At 37.2% G+C, this 15,584-nt stretch overlaps 1 protein-coding gene across 6 annotated transcripts in view; it reads right to left on the bottom strand.

Moving 5' to 3' along the window:
- The window catches only part of MYO6 (myosin VI), a 114,935-nt gene that overhangs the window by 49,929 nt on the left and 49,422 nt on the right, over nucleotides 1-15,584 (bottom strand). For all 6 annotated transcript variants that reach the window (XM_054061161.1, XM_054061160.1, XM_054061159.1 and 3 more), the window contains 5 exons: nucleotides 13,995-14,092; nucleotides 12,784-12,948; nucleotides 7,100-7,180; nucleotides 4,342-4,522; nucleotides 839-983 (listed from right to left, as the gene is read on the bottom strand). In XM_054061161.1, coding sequence (XP_053917136.1) covers nucleotides 839-983; nucleotides 4,342-4,522; nucleotides 7,100-7,180; nucleotides 12,784-12,948; nucleotides 13,995-14,092 — 670 coding nt within the window. The remainder of the gene's footprint in view (nucleotides 1-838; nucleotides 984-4,341; nucleotides 4,523-7,099; nucleotides 7,181-12,783; nucleotides 12,949-13,994; nucleotides 14,093-15,584) is intronic.

Here is a 15,584-nt window from a genome sequence, read left to right as displayed (position 1 = left end):
AATGCTCTGAGATCATGTTTTTCTTTCCCAGTGTGTAAAGACACAGACAAAGCCAGTGTTAGGAGGGAGATCCCAAGTAGCCTGACTGGAGGTTTAGCAAGGGGTTACAGACCACAGCTTACATGGCCAGGCTGGGAGGACTCAGTGGCTCCCAGCACCCACTGCAGCCTCCTCTGTGCACACACCACGGGCAGCTCCAGGCAGTGCAGCCCCAGGCAGTTCATCCCTCCCCTCTCTCCACCCTAATACCTAAAATACTGCCAAATAAAACTCCTGAAGACTCATTTTGGAGCTTTAAAAAGTAAGCATCCTTTATCAGGCCTGGGCAACACAAGGGAGCGATCTCCATAAAACATGTGCAGTGAGACAATAGCTACTTAAAGATTATGTTTCCCACTTATATTCATATGTATAAATATTTCCCAGAAATCTTATGCATATTCCATTACTTTCCAAGGTCTAATTTTAAAGCGATTACAAAACTTCACAACATTCAAAACTCTTGCTAATCTGAAGCTGGCTCCAGTTCTGTCTGACCTTGCATTTGAGACAGAGAGAGACCACAAACAAAGATGATTACAGAAGAAGAGACATTTGTTCAGCACAGATCATCCTTCACACAAGACATTATCATCTTCAAAGAATGAACAGCCTTTGGAAAAACACTATTTTAAAGAACACGGTAAACTTTCAAAGTACACAAATACTTAGACAAAACTTTACTTCAGCTTAAATAAAAAAAAAATCCCACTTTTTGCAATATTAGCTACTGCTTGTATCAACCCAAGCCACCCGCCCACCCGCGGCACAGGGAGCGGGTTGAAGACAGCGGACTCACTTGATGACCGTTCCTTTGGTGCCCCCTGCCGTGGTGAGCATCACACGCGTGGTGAGGCTGCCTCGCAGATCCTCCTGGTCCAGCCCCAGCAGTGCTGCACAGCATTCCAGTGCCGGCTGGCTCCGCGGCTTCAGCGTGCAGCCTCCTGCAAGCAACCACGCACGTATTACACACATATTACATACGTCACCTTGCCCCAGAGCTCACCGTGCAGCCTCTGCCCCAGCCCACACTCACACTCTCTGCTCTAAAGCTTTCCAATGGCCACACAACAGCTGTCGGGTTGGTGCTGCTAGATAAAATTCTACGAAAAAATATATCAAACTGGCCATGATCTTCAAGTCTAAAGAAATGAAAGTTTGCCTCTGAAAATTACTCCATATATTGAATGTGAAGAGACAGTTCTCAAAAAAAAAATAAAAGCAACCCACAACCATGCATGAAATTCTGCGTATTTGGAACACTGTTCTAAACACACGTTGTCCTGTTCTGGAACCCCCAACATAAGAACGACACAAAGAAATGAAAAGAAAGCTGGAAGAAAGCTGGGGAAGGACTGTTCAAAAAGGCTTGTAGTGATGGGATGAGGGGCAATGGGTATAAACTGGAGAGGGGCAGATTTAGACTAGACATAAGGAAGAATTTCTTCACCATGAGAGTGGTGAGGCACTGGCACACGTTGTCCAGGGAAGTTGTGGCTGCCCCATCCTTGGAGGTGTTCAAGGCCAGGTTGGATGGGGCCTTGGGCAGCCTGATCGAGCGGTACATATCCCTGCCCATGGTAGGAGGGGTGGAACTGGATGATCTTTAAGGTCCCTTCCTACCCAAACAATTCTATGATTCTATGCAACCATTGGAACGGGCCCAGAAGAAGCAATTCTATGAAGACGATCTGAGAGCTGGAGCACCTCTGCTATGAGGACAGGCTGAGAGAGTTGGGGTTGTTCCGCCTGGAGAAAAGAAGGCTTCGAGGAGACCTTATAGCAACCTTTCAATAACTGAAGGAGGAAAGCTGGGCAAGGACTTTTTACAAGGGTGTGGAGTGATAGGACAAGGGGGAATGGGTTTAAATTGGAGAAAGGAAGATTTATTCTAGACATTAGAAAAATTCTTCACAGTGAGCATGGTGAGGCACCGGTACAGACCGTCCAGGGAAGCTGTGGCTGCCCCAGCTTGGATGGGGCTTTGAGCAGCCTGGTGTGGTGGGAGATGTCCCTGCCCATGGCAAGGAGGTTGGAACTAGATGATCTTTAAGGTCCCTTCCAACCCAAACCGTTCCATGATTCTATGTTCCAAAGGTAACCTGCTTGTAAGTGAAAGACCTATCCCAAAGTACAGAAGTAAAGTGCTATTATCTAGAAACTAGCTGTACCGATTTAAACTTTGGAGTTTAAACTTTGGAGATGTTCCTATAATCCTTCAGACTGCCCTGCTGTGCGTATTAGCATTTTGCATTTTGGGATAGTTTGTTCACTTACAGGTAGGTTAGCTTTGATATAGCCTGTGTTTAGAACAGTGTTCTAGAAATGCAGAATTTCATGCATGGCAGACTCCTGGCACTTAAGTTTTCACACAATGGCATGTACGTTTTCCCAGCTGAGAGGTGTGCTTCCTTCTGCTCTGCACCACGGCCTTTGCACCAGAACTCGACTAGCCACTACGGGTTCATATACCCTTAACTGAAGAGCTCAAACACTTCAGCAAAATCTAACACTTCAACAATTACTTGTGTCAGGTTTACAACACTTATTTCTTGTTATTCTCAGTAAAATTTATTACTACAGATAAGCGAAGAACCCGAAAGATAAAACAAATTAGCCAGACGCTGCTTTAATTCCTTAACTCCACAGCAACACTAAGTGAAAAAAAGGGAGGAAGGAGTTTTTGTAACATAAAGGCTTTTGTGAATTTATTTTAGAAGCTCTGAAACACCATCTGACCTGTGGTATACAGCTTTTGTTTGGCACTTCCCAGGTTTTTGAAGCAGCAACAGAAATCTAGAGGGTCTATTTTAAGAGACATGCTGCCTGGAGCAACTCAAGCGCACACCCTATGTGTACACATACAAGGTGAGAGCGGAATAAAACCTGTATTTGCAATGAAGATTTTAGAAGTAGAATAATTTATTCCAGAAAAAAAAATGTGTCTGAATTTCAACAGGCAGAGAAAATAAGTTTTCTGGTGTCCTTCTTCCCTTCTGTAAACCCTGACCTTCCTCACTGTGGTTCCCCCTCTCCTTCATCCTTTGCTTCTTGAAACTGCCTCTCCACCCACATTTGCACCTTTTTCATTCTATCCCCAAAGTCTGAACTCACAGAAAGACCAGACAGGGAAGTTTCCTGCTCCTTACTACTGAGCCTCGTTAAGCCACTACGCTTCTCTACCCTTATGTCTTCCCAGATTCATTCACATTAATCATGTTAATTTCAGTCATCTTCACAAACATGGCAAGATTGTGAATTGACACTAGGGAGATTCTGATTTGACCTAAGGGGAAAAAAAAAGAAAAACAAAACAAAACAAGAAACAACCCTTCTCTGTGACAACTCTGAGCTACCCAGTGCAGTGTTGGCCCTGCTTCGACCAGGTCATATCAGCCTGGAGGCCTCCTGCCATCTCTTCCGAACAGAATGTTTGTAAACTTCTGTGCCGATTCTGTGCTTAGGATCAGAAGCTAGTGAACCTATAGGGCATTTAATTCGTCATTCAAAACACTGTTTATAACGTTCTTTGGTATGCCTTTCCTCACAGCTTTACCAAGTTTGGCAACAGCTCTACATACTTGACGTAGGACTAAGAGGAACCAGTTTCACTGTATCTCGTATCCTTTCTACTATAATTAAATTTGTAGTACTTCCCCACCAGGAAATTCTTTAGTGCTTCAGGAATACATAGGCAGCAGTTCTCAATGTAAAGAGGCTGATTTCAGTAGTAAGGTAAGAATGACCATTCCAAAATACTCATTCTCCTTCCTCAAGCCTTCCTCCACATTCTGCCACTAAGTCCCAGCTACATGTGTACCAACTCTTGTGAGTGACATCTAAGATTAGAAAGTTTATGTTTACCTAAGGAGTTGTGGTTTTTTTGCTGTAACTTTTTTTCCCTCACCTCTAAAAATACTAAAATGATCATATTTTTGGAAGTCAAAGGGCGTAATGCCTCTCTCTTATGGATGGAGCTCCTAATCTCAAGATGTTTTCATGACATTAGCAAAAAGTTAGTCTTCTAAAAATTTTTAAATATAAAAATATCACTTTTCTTTACATCAAACTGTTCACTGAACCATTTCTTGAACAATTTCAGTAAAAACCTACTTGCTTCCAGAGCATGTGAAGAAGTACAACTTTAAAACAAACAGGTAAACTTGACTTCAAACTAGTGAGAATTAAAACTGAATTATTCTTGAACACAAGGCAGCTTCCTAAAGCAATAATTCACGTGAAAAGAATCATCTATAATCAAGAGATAAATTTTTACTATGAACAATTTATGTTTCATCTAACCTGAAGTGCTTCCAGCTTCCTCAAAATCAATATTTCCGAGATGAAGGACACCAGCCACTACTCTAAAAAGATCGAGCTTTTCTGCATCATCCAGTCCAATCTTTTTCATCGCTGTGCACATTCTGTTAAAGTCTCCATGATCATCTAAGAGTGGATCCTTCAAAGAACCTGCTTTGAGATACTATAAAACAACAAGATAAACCAAGAAGTCAGTGAGTGATTTTGGAGTAAATGTAGGCAATTACTTCCAGTCAAGAATAAACTATAACAAAAACCATAAAAAGCATGCCAAACTAAGCAGAAAGAGATTAGAGCTTTGCACACACTACAGGCTCTGCAAGAATTCTAATTTGTTATAATTTGTTGATACTTGGAAGCATGATCTTCAAACCTCAGTTTCAAAGCAAACTTCAAACTATCTTCAGAAAGCACAAGTCGGAGAGCATGACAGCTAAGGACAGGGGAATACAGGAGAGAGAGCAGTGCAAATGGAGACTTTGGTTAAGGAAGATATCAAAGCACTTGTATGAATGAGTTCTTCCGTCCTCTAGCAGCTGAATAGGATGACAAAAAGTTTGTCAGGCCATGGGAAAACAATACAGGACAAATCAGAACTGGAAGACTTATCCCTATCCCTAACTGACTTATTTAGGTAAATGTGCTTATTAAAGCTTGCTGGTGATTAAGAAACAGTAAAGTTGTTTGCAGTGTGTTATAAGTAAAATAATACCAGCTACATTTTTAGATACCAATTTAACATTTTGGTGATTTTCCCAATTTAAACATATCAAAAGCCATTTTAATAATTAATGGTTTTAAATAGTAGATAGTAACACATCTGCATGCAATCAAGAGACTAACTGAACATGCACAGACTGATGTAGGGTTTTATAATTACTTTAAAATGTTTTCAACTAAAAAGAATAATTAACTTTAAATAGAAGCCTTGTTAATGTAAAATAAGCTAACATGGTTTTTATCAAAACAAAACACCACATGCATCTGAAAAATTCACTTCACACAACATTTAGACACATCAATAAATTAAACTCCATCTAAATTATGTAAAATGATCACCTCATCTTCCTGATAAGGAAAACACAAAAATAATTTAAGTATTAATTGACTACTTTCATTAAAACAAACAATATTTTTCACAAAATGACAGCACAAATATTAAATTCATTATTTAAAAAAAACCCTGAAGAATGCATTACACATCCTGTTTAAGTGGCTAAGTTTTAATATCATTGAAATGTGATCGTTTATGCTGCCTTCAAACTGACACAGCAGTAACATTCAAGTATTATGGCATCATATGTTCCACTATTTAATGTCCAATACATATTTTCAGAATTATTCTTTCAGTATGTCTTAGTTTAGACAAACATTTACTTCAAATCAAGTCCTTCAGAGGACACGTTTCATGACAAACCCTCCCCACCCGTAAACCAGTAATGGAAGATTGCATAGGCCCATCTTCCAGAAGTACAAATAAATTACCAACTTCACCGCAATTCTTAATTTAAGGCAAATTAGGTAAAGTGAGGCAAAAATCTCCTAACCATCTCTTAGCCTATATGCCTAACAAGAATTAAGTATTCACTAGCTTTCTGCCTCAAAGTAATTTCAAAGCAGTATTTCTGTATATCACCCTCTACCATTCCTGATTAGAGAAAATACCCCACATTCAAGCAAAATAAATTGGTATTACATGCTCAGAGCTGCAATATATAAAAACCAGGAGCAGACTTTACAACGCTGACCTGAGCAAAGGAAGTACCTATATTGTCTTTCATAGCTAGGCTTGAGCTACGTACAAGCTCAAGCCCAAGTTCTCAAAGGTAAAAGAGATGGCATGGTCATTGGGGGAGAGAAGTTCTGTGCATTATTCCTCACATATATGCAGCTTGCCCTGCTACTGAATCTCTAGTATGGGTTTGAATAAGAATTGAAATTTCTTACAGCCATACAAATGAAAAATTCATGTTAGGTATGAATTGATGAAAATCGTATTAGAGAGTGGAGCAGAAGTTTAATAAAGTGCTTAAATGACTTCCAATTCATGTATGCTATTAATTTGGATTAAATTCTTCAGTGTCCTCGTGCAAACAAGCTTAAAGGCTTAAATGCTATAAATTCTGGTAATTTCAGTTTTAAAAAATGTAAATGGAGATAGAGCAAGAGGAGAGAAATGTTCTGAAGTTTCATACTTTCTTCCAGGAAATGCTACGCTCTGCCATAAGTAACGATTCATAACAAGGGAACGACAAAAATCAACAAAGAACACAGTGTACTGGGGAGGGGGATATACTCATGCTGGAAGTGAAGCTGCACTAGTACTTCATAAAATATTTTGGAGCACCACTTCAAAAATCCAGACAGTAAAAGCAGCTCTGGAAAAAACTACTGATTCTGACCTATTTCTAGCACTAGAGAGACTAAAAAAGAAAATTTAAAAAAATCTTGGACAGATTTTTGTTTTCCACAGAAGACAAGCTGCATCATTAAGTGCTATATTATTATAAGAATGAAAATGAAACAGTTTTAAATATCACATGGAATAGCATACAGATGCATGTTAAAATATATTTCTAGGACTGAACTCCAAAACCAGAGTCCTGAACTGACATCCCCATTCAGACCTACAAAGATGTGTAAAATGAACATTTCATTCCACACTGTAAAACTGTAGTCATAATTTTCAACACAATCAGTATTAGTTAATAATATGAACTGACTGAAGACACAAACATACCTCAGGACTCTTGCGATTTTGCAAAATCTGCTTGTCTGTTTCTTTGTTGGCGAAGTATCTGGTACAGCCTCTATTTAAATACTGCAAAAATAAAAAAAGTGGAAATGCATACTTAAAGACAGAAATAAGAAAAACACATGCTTTCATTTGAGGCTTGCCCTACATAGCTTGATTTAATCATGTTATACCCACAACACACAAGGTATTCAGGATTCATTCCTTGAAACTGTATTTATTTACAACTACAAAATTAAGTAAGTGTAACAGTAACAAACTTCTATTGAAAGGTACTCAATTTTGACAACTAAAATACTTTTTGACAGAGTGGGATATTAATTTTGTTAAGTCTCATGATCTTTTCTTAATGCTTGACTCTATTAAACCTGTTAATGGAGTCTGGGATTACAGAAAAGACAATCAAAATTATGAACTAAAGTAAACAACATCTTCTGGCCTATGTGTAACACCAAACTGTACTCCAGCAAGCTGTGTAGAATATCAGAAAAAACTCACAATAACCCTTTATTTTCAACAACATATAGGCCTTATATTGTATATCTGGGGGTGAGAGGAGTAGGATCAAAGAATTTGTGGTACTAAGTCCAGTGTAGGTTCATCACCATTTTTCCCTCAACAATAAAATACTTGTATAGGTACTAAGAGACAAGGTGTATTAAATAGCTTGAAGAGTATTAAAAATTTATAATATGATACAAGCAGAAGTCTGATTCAGAATCTCGCTTCTGATACCCATCTCATGTTGTACAGAAAAGGGAATGGTCCAGGCATTCAGACCATGACTGACACTTCCAGTAAAATGGGATCTCCAGCTTTTTCTTTCCAATTTATTCAGCTGGAAGTAAGAACTCCGTCCAAAAGCTTGGACAGAGTCCTTTGTCTAAAGGAAGTGAACTGATTCTTCAATCTAGCACATGAACAAAGAAGATGTTTTCAACTAGGTGAACACAGATAATCCTACACTTTGACTAAAATTTATATACAAAATTCTAAAAGAATAAAATATTCTTCAAAGCATTTCAAACAGCAGAACAAAACAAGGTGAAAATGTATTATTAAAACAAAGGAGCAAGAAATATTGTTTCAAGTTAGCTTGGTGTTTAACAAAATATTGAAAAGTTTCCTTTAGCAGTCAATCAGAATACAAGGTATATTTTAAACACAAGATATCCCTGAATTAGAGTATTAGTAACACTAGCCAAGAAACTGGGGATGAGAAGTGAAAAAGGTCATACTTTCCAAGAAGAGAGTGTGGAAACCAGAATGGTATTCAATAATAACCTGTGTAGCAGACATTTAATCACAAGATAATAGCTTTCATTAGAAAGCCAAAAAGTGAAGTCAGTTCATGTATTAATCTTCAGAGAAATTATATTTTTAAAACACAAAAATACACAGCTTGAGATTATCATAGATAACATCTAAATAGCATGGTGCTTTTTTTTTAAACTCTTAAGTACAACACCCAGTTATAACATCAGTGACGCAAACATAAGGCAATCTGATTTCTCTTCTAGAAATCAGGATCTAAAAAAACCCACAGCTTCTCATCTCCATCAACTACACTCCAAGTATAGATTTGCTGTGCAGCTTTACTTCCAAAGCCATGCCGTGCAGTCTGAGGCACACAGACCTACAACGTTCAGTACAGGGTTATCCAATGACTTTGAATTTCTGAAAAGGGGAACCTAAAACACAAGCACCCAGGACCGCGTGCTTTTGTATGGGTGTGCTTGCAGGAGGAGTGCATAAGAATCCTGCAACTTTTAATAGTCCTTTGCCAAGTAAATTCACACTTCCCCAGGTGAACGGCAGGGGAAGGATGATCTAACAGAGGGGTAACCCCCATCGGTGATGCTGAAATCCAGGCGACAGATCAAGCAGGCACAGTCAGTGCAGTTGTCTTGGCTCACACACCGAGAGCAACCACGCACCTATGCCAAGGCAGTCAAATGCACAAGGAGGCTATTACAAGGGGTCACCTAATTCAAAGGGAAGCAAGCCTACTGGGGATGGGAAAAAAGCATTAAGTTATCCCTCGTGTTTTAATATTATTTCACTTTTGTGAAAAATGAGAATTACGTTAGATTTGAAATGTCCTATTTTCAAGTAAGTGTAGTTAAGATAAACTATACATTGAGCAAAACATGCTTGAGTGTTAGGATCCAACCTGGCCCTCATTTGACTTCGGCTTGATAAGCTAAAACGCACAAGACAAGAGGCACACTAAAGCTGATGCAAAACTGCAACTCTAGCAATGTGAGTTTTTTTCTAAATAACTGAAGAATATGGGGTTTTTTACTAAAAGTTTCTATTGTCTAAAAAATTAGCATCAATATCAAAGCACTGATCAATCATCAAACCTTGCCTAGAATAATAGCACCATCTGTTATTACAATTTGAAAGATGCTATTTCCATGAAATTCGAACCAAACAGACATGCAATCAACAAAAAATGTGCCAAAAACATGACACAAGCACGATTATACAGAGCCATCTTATGATAAAACCTGACGCAGCAAATGAGAACAAGTAACAGGAAAAACAATCTTGACAAAAGTAACACAGGTTTAGGAAGAAAATTAACTTCTCACATGTTTTTTTCCTAAAAATCTCCTGTAAAGAGATACTCCATGAAAATTTAGTGTGATATGACTAACAAATTTTAAGTATTTTTATATTAATTTACATACATACAAAGATGAAAATGATCATAAGGGGTTACTTTAATTAAAGATAATCTTCTTCAAAAGGGGAAATAATTTTTTTAAAAAATATTTCAGAGGTTTTAATTTTTTTTTTAATTTTACATGTAGAGTAGATCTTTCGCAGGCAGCAAGGAATTCACAATTCAAATACAAACTTATGGTAAAGCCATAAATATTCCTAATGGAAATATAACTACTTGCTGCAACCTTCTTAGCAGTCAAAAAAAATTATGTCACAGTGTGATAAGGCTGATGCGACTGTAAATTCTTTATAATTGAAACAGGCTAGCAAGTGCTTCTGCAAAGGCACTCAGGCTGTTCAGCACTGTATTGCACCAGCCTGATTTTAAGGAGGTTATAATTCTGACCTTGGCATCTGCAAACTTGTGTGCTCCTATGAGCACAGATTTTGATTAAAAAAATATCCCCTAGAGTGGGCACACAGCACATTCAGTTCCAGAATTAAAAATACATTAACTACAAGAAATAAGTTTTAATGGAAAAGTGGCTGCACAATAAAAACATAATTGAAAATCTATTCAAGATTTTAGCTTTAAAACTTACAAGAGAACATTGCATGGAGTAACTGCACAGTAGAGAAGAAAGCTTTGAAAACTAGGTCCACATTCGATGAAAATAAATGGTGGGCTGTTTGTTGGGGTTTTTTTTTAAGTATTGTGTTTGTTGAGCGTTCCAAAAGAAAAGCTTTCCTTCTACAGAACAGAAGCAGATCCTTCTTAATAAGCATCAGATCAAGTTTCCATCACACTACTGAGTACAAACAGATGAACTATAAGAAGATACAAATAAATTCTTAAAAGAAATAATATAATGCCTATAAGGGCCCCTAGGAATGCTTTTGATGAAGTAAGGACACTTGTCCTAAAATAGTACCGTGGCTTTTAGGGAGCCAGATCATCTAGCAACCACAGTACAAGCATATAGATGTGCCCAATATGGAACTGCAGCTCTGTGCCCGCTTCCTGGCACATCAGTAAGCAGAGACTGACTTGGCCACGCCAAGAGGCAGCAGCAACCAGTTTGGTGACTAATGTACACCCACTTTCACCACAATTAGTACACTAATGTAGATGTCACCTATACAGCCACTGCTTTACACAGAACTTGTAGGAGCTTTGTATCTTTAAGGCTTCTGGCCCTCTGCTGAATTCCAATGAAAGAGAGTACAAAAGATCTTGGGGAAAGTAACAGATAAGCACAGTCCCAAAGGTTTAACTGAAAAACCAAACAGGAAAATACACCAACAATAGTAATTAATTAGCAGAAATGAGTGATTGAAGGCAAAAGTTTTCATCTTATTAGTAAAATTTGTGATGACAGTATAAGGCTTAGAAGGACCCTGAAAGGGAGTCAGAAGCTTGCTTTGAAGAGAAAGAGTACAGACAATCAGGAAAACAATGAGAAACAGCCATATCAGTAAAGCTGCATTGGCTGAATAAAAGTTCAAAATTAGTCTCTCAAGAAAAAAAATACTGCAGTAATCGAGATGTAATAAACTAAGAAATCAAAAGATAATTTAAAAATAAGGGAAATGGTGTTGGAGTCACTCAGACAAACAGAAAACAAAATAGAGAAAACCTTTTGACTGACAAGAAGGGAAAGAAAGCAAAAGGAAACATCATGTTATTTGGTGATCATTTCTGAAAACAATTCCTTGAAAACAGAACACAGAGAAGGAGAAGAGAAAGAAGGAAAGCTGAAGGAAAAAGTTAAACTGAAGTAGTAAAGAACAAACGAGAAAAAGAATGCAAGAACTTAATAGTAGCACAGAAAGACAGTCTGTGGGACTGCTACTAGAAACATAAGACAGAATCGGGGCAAATCAGGAGAAACCACACAATCTCAGAATCATAGAATCATAGAATCACTAGGTTGGAAAGGACCCACTGGGTCATCGAGTCCAACCATTCCTAAGACTCCCTAAACCATACCCCTCAGCACCTCATCCACCCGTCCCTTAAACACCTCCAGGGAAGGTATAGTTAGGAGCACTACATTCTGCATTGATTTTATTTGCATTTTATTGACTTCTCCATTACTTAATGACTGAACCAGTAACAAGTTGTGGAAAGAGACAAAACTCAAAAATAGTACGCAGTCCCCAGGGAAGAATAAATTAGGTGAAGAATAACCTAAGAGGGAGGATCATGCTTAATGCATAGAATTAATCTTGGCAGGAAGAGCTGAGCGTGGGCTTTTGGTCAATTGGAGATAAAAGGGTAAGCTTTCAGCTGAAAGGGACTGTTGAGTCTTATCATGTTATCTGGAGTGATCAAGAACGACAAAGGAGTATGATGAGAGGAATGGGAGAGGCTCAAAACTGGGGCAGTACAAATGACAGTCTAGAGTGTATAGTATAGTATAGTATGATAGGAACAAAGTGTAACAGAGTAGAAAAGACAAGTGACGTGAAAGCACATGGACTGGAACAAAGAAGCACAACCACCTTGTCACCGTAGTCTGATCCTTGATGGGAAATGTGAGCAAAGAACAATTTAAGAGAGAGAATCATGGGACAACTCCTACATCTTCCTAAATACATAGTTGTAATAGAAAGAAATAAATGCAGTTTTCAGGACTTAAAAGATGGGTTATCCACAGAACAGTGATATCACAATCAAGAAATTCACACTTTATGGTTCTAGAAGAGCCCGTAACAACAATACTAGCAGTTGTGTATGCAACGATAGATTTTTGGAAAAAGCAAAGATTGCTCAATTTTAAGACACAGAAAAAATCTACAAGAAATCTTCCAATAGGGCAAAAATGGCAGGCAGCTTCATTTCAGGATCAAATAGACTTCACAAAAAAAACCTGATTTTTATAACAGGAAAGAGTCTGTCAAAGATAATAAACAGATTTTAATAAGATCTACATGAAAAATCCACGTATGGCAATACAAGAAGCCTTATTATGAACATCGACTCTGATACTCACCCTAAAGCTGTCAGGAGAGCTTAGATATAGTTTTTCTCTAATGTCTTCCGGAGCACCAGCACAAAGCCTGTAAAAGATATGGTAATTCCTCTCTTCTTTGCCTTGCACACAGATCCTAGATTTCTCCAGAAGGTAATGTGATACAAATCCACCAACCACCGAGTTCTAGAAGGAAGAAATTTATTTGATTATCTGAATATTTCTTGGATTATTTGAGATTCAGAAGTTTTCAATTTACATTTGTCATCATGAGTCATTCAACAGACACTGCTCCAAAGAATATTGAAATTTATCTATACCTAATAGAGAACAAGCTTATGAAAAGCTTAATTATTAAGCTTTAAGAAAATAAACCACTGCCTTTACCGTAACTTCTCCCCTCTGCTCATGTATTGCATATACATACACAAGAAGGGTCTGCTTCACCCCAACAAGCAGAAATCCTTGGCAGAATTCCAGTCGAAAAGGAAGAGACCTCAAGCTCAAGACCAGATCATGGGCTTCATCTTTGCAGGAAGGGACTGCAACAATTTGTTTCTTTATGTCCTCAACCAGAAACAAGAGGAGGCACATACATGACTTCTACCATGACTGTCAACAGAAGTCTTCAATTTGGACGTACCAGACAGCCATACAGTCACCTTTAATTGTGGCATATACGTATATGCTTGCTACCCAAGCAAAACTACACTCAACAAAAAAATCTTCATAAATTACAGTGGCACTAGCACTTCTGACAAAAAACAATTCCATGACTTCTGTCACATACCTAAGGCTAATGTGAGGTCCCAAACTTTTTTACAAGCACATAAAAGCATCAATAATTCCTTTAAAGTATTAAAGCATTAAAATATGTTTTTATCTGTTTATATATAATATGAAACTCACACTTATTTGTGCATTAAAGGGATGCATAAACAGCAAGTAAGTTATTCTTTAGATATGCCTTTTTGCAATGAGTGAAAAATTTTTATTCTTTTGTGGATAGAAGCCATTTTCCTACTGACTTGACCCATCATTTTCCAGTAGTGACACAGTATTGCGGGGCTTTGGTTTTCCTTTCAAGGTGATAGCAAACAAACCATACTTGTAAAGTAGGACAGTAGATAATTACTGCAAGATTAATAAATTTATTCAGCCTACTTCCAGTCTAGCATTTCCATTTTATGGCAAAATATCATCACTGGTTTTCTGTATCAAAATTCCAATACCTTTTCATTGAAATGAATTTCTACAAATTTCCCAAACCGACTGCTGTTGTTGTTTCGAACTGTCTTTGCATTTCCAAAGGCTTCTAACAGGGGATTTGCTGTTTAAAAAAATAAAATTTTGAAAGTGTTAAAATTTGGTCAATAAACTACTAAAAAGAAAGAAAGAACAAATACATACTAAATATTCAGCGAATTTATTGAGAATAGGTTTGAAAATTAAAGGAAAAATATTACTTATTAGAAATAGTCAATTTTGTAAATTCTAGTGGATACATTGTGGTGGAACTTATAACAAAGTAATTCAGTATCATGTAATATTGCAAAATATTGCAACACCATAAGAAACTCAGAGACAAACACCAAAAATTATTCGGTCATGTTCTCCTACAGCAAGTAGGTAAAAAAATTGATATATAAACTATATTAGACAACACACAACTCGACACTTTCCAATGAGCCGTTATTCATAAATCCAAACTACCCACTTACTCCACAGACAAAAATGCCACTTAAATGTCATGCATGCAACATGTTAGATTGATTAAAGAATTAAAAAAATGTATTAGAAGAGTGTGTTGATTTCAAAAACAACTTAAAAATGCCCTTTAAAAGCCAGTCAATTAAGCGATTGAGTGGTTTTATTTTTTACTGGCTGCAATTTTAAAGCGCCTTAAAGCCCGTACAGAAAGAGCAGCAGCAATATATAAAGATCATGCAGAGTTTAAGCAAATGGAAAATGTTTAGGAACTACAAAAAAAACAAGGCCTCTGGAAGGCTGCATTTTACTAGCTACAAAGAAAACCAAATTACTGAATCGCGCTAACAAGAAACCACTAAAAATATCAGCAAGATTTCTTAAGGCTTTTAGCTAAAAAATATGCATTGGAAACTAAGTAAGCAGAAAGACATGCAAAACCTCAATCACAAAAACCTACAAATCTCCTCATACAAAAGGAATGAAAGAATACAGCGGTTGCATAAATTGGGGATGGTAATGCATCATTTGTCAGGACAACATAAGCATTACTTTTTTTGTTTTGGCTAAGTTTTAATTTTTTTTAATACTTCAAACTCATTAAAGAGATTTTTGATAACTATTCAGGTATTTTATGCAATATTAACAGTCTGAAGAATAGATTATGAACAAAAACTTTCAGATAAGGTAAAGGTTCCCTATGTATGCTGTAAACATGGTCATGAAAATTGCGCCTTCAAAACCCTTGCATCAGATTCTGTTTCTGATTGAAAAACTCAAAATTTTCTAAGAATACCTACAAGTACCAATTAATTTTATGGCATACTGCATCAGGCATTATTCAACCCTGAGTTCCTTGAGCACACAGTGAACTTCATTAAGGAGTTAGTTTAAGAAAACCTACAGGAACAATAGATTAAAGCTTGCAGTACTTCTCTTGAATAATCCAGTGTCTTGAATTAAAAACAGAAAGACTTAGAGCAAAAGAAAAACTAAACATTTTTGGTTTAAGCTAAAGACAGAGAATAATGAAATTCCAAAATAAATCGACTATATACTACAGAAAACTAAAACTGACGTATAAGGCATTTTTAGCTGAGGGTTGCTTGGTTTTG

The sequence above is a fragment of the Cuculus canorus genome, chromosome 3 (genome assembly GCF_017976375.1).
Source record: "Cuculus canorus isolate bCucCan1 chromosome 3, bCucCan1.pri, whole genome shotgun sequence".
Classification (NCBI taxonomy): Eukaryota; Metazoa; Chordata; class Aves; order Cuculiformes; family Cuculidae; genus Cuculus; species Cuculus canorus.
Note: the sequence above shows the minus strand (reverse complement) of the source record. Positions and strands in the feature narration are given on the sequence as shown.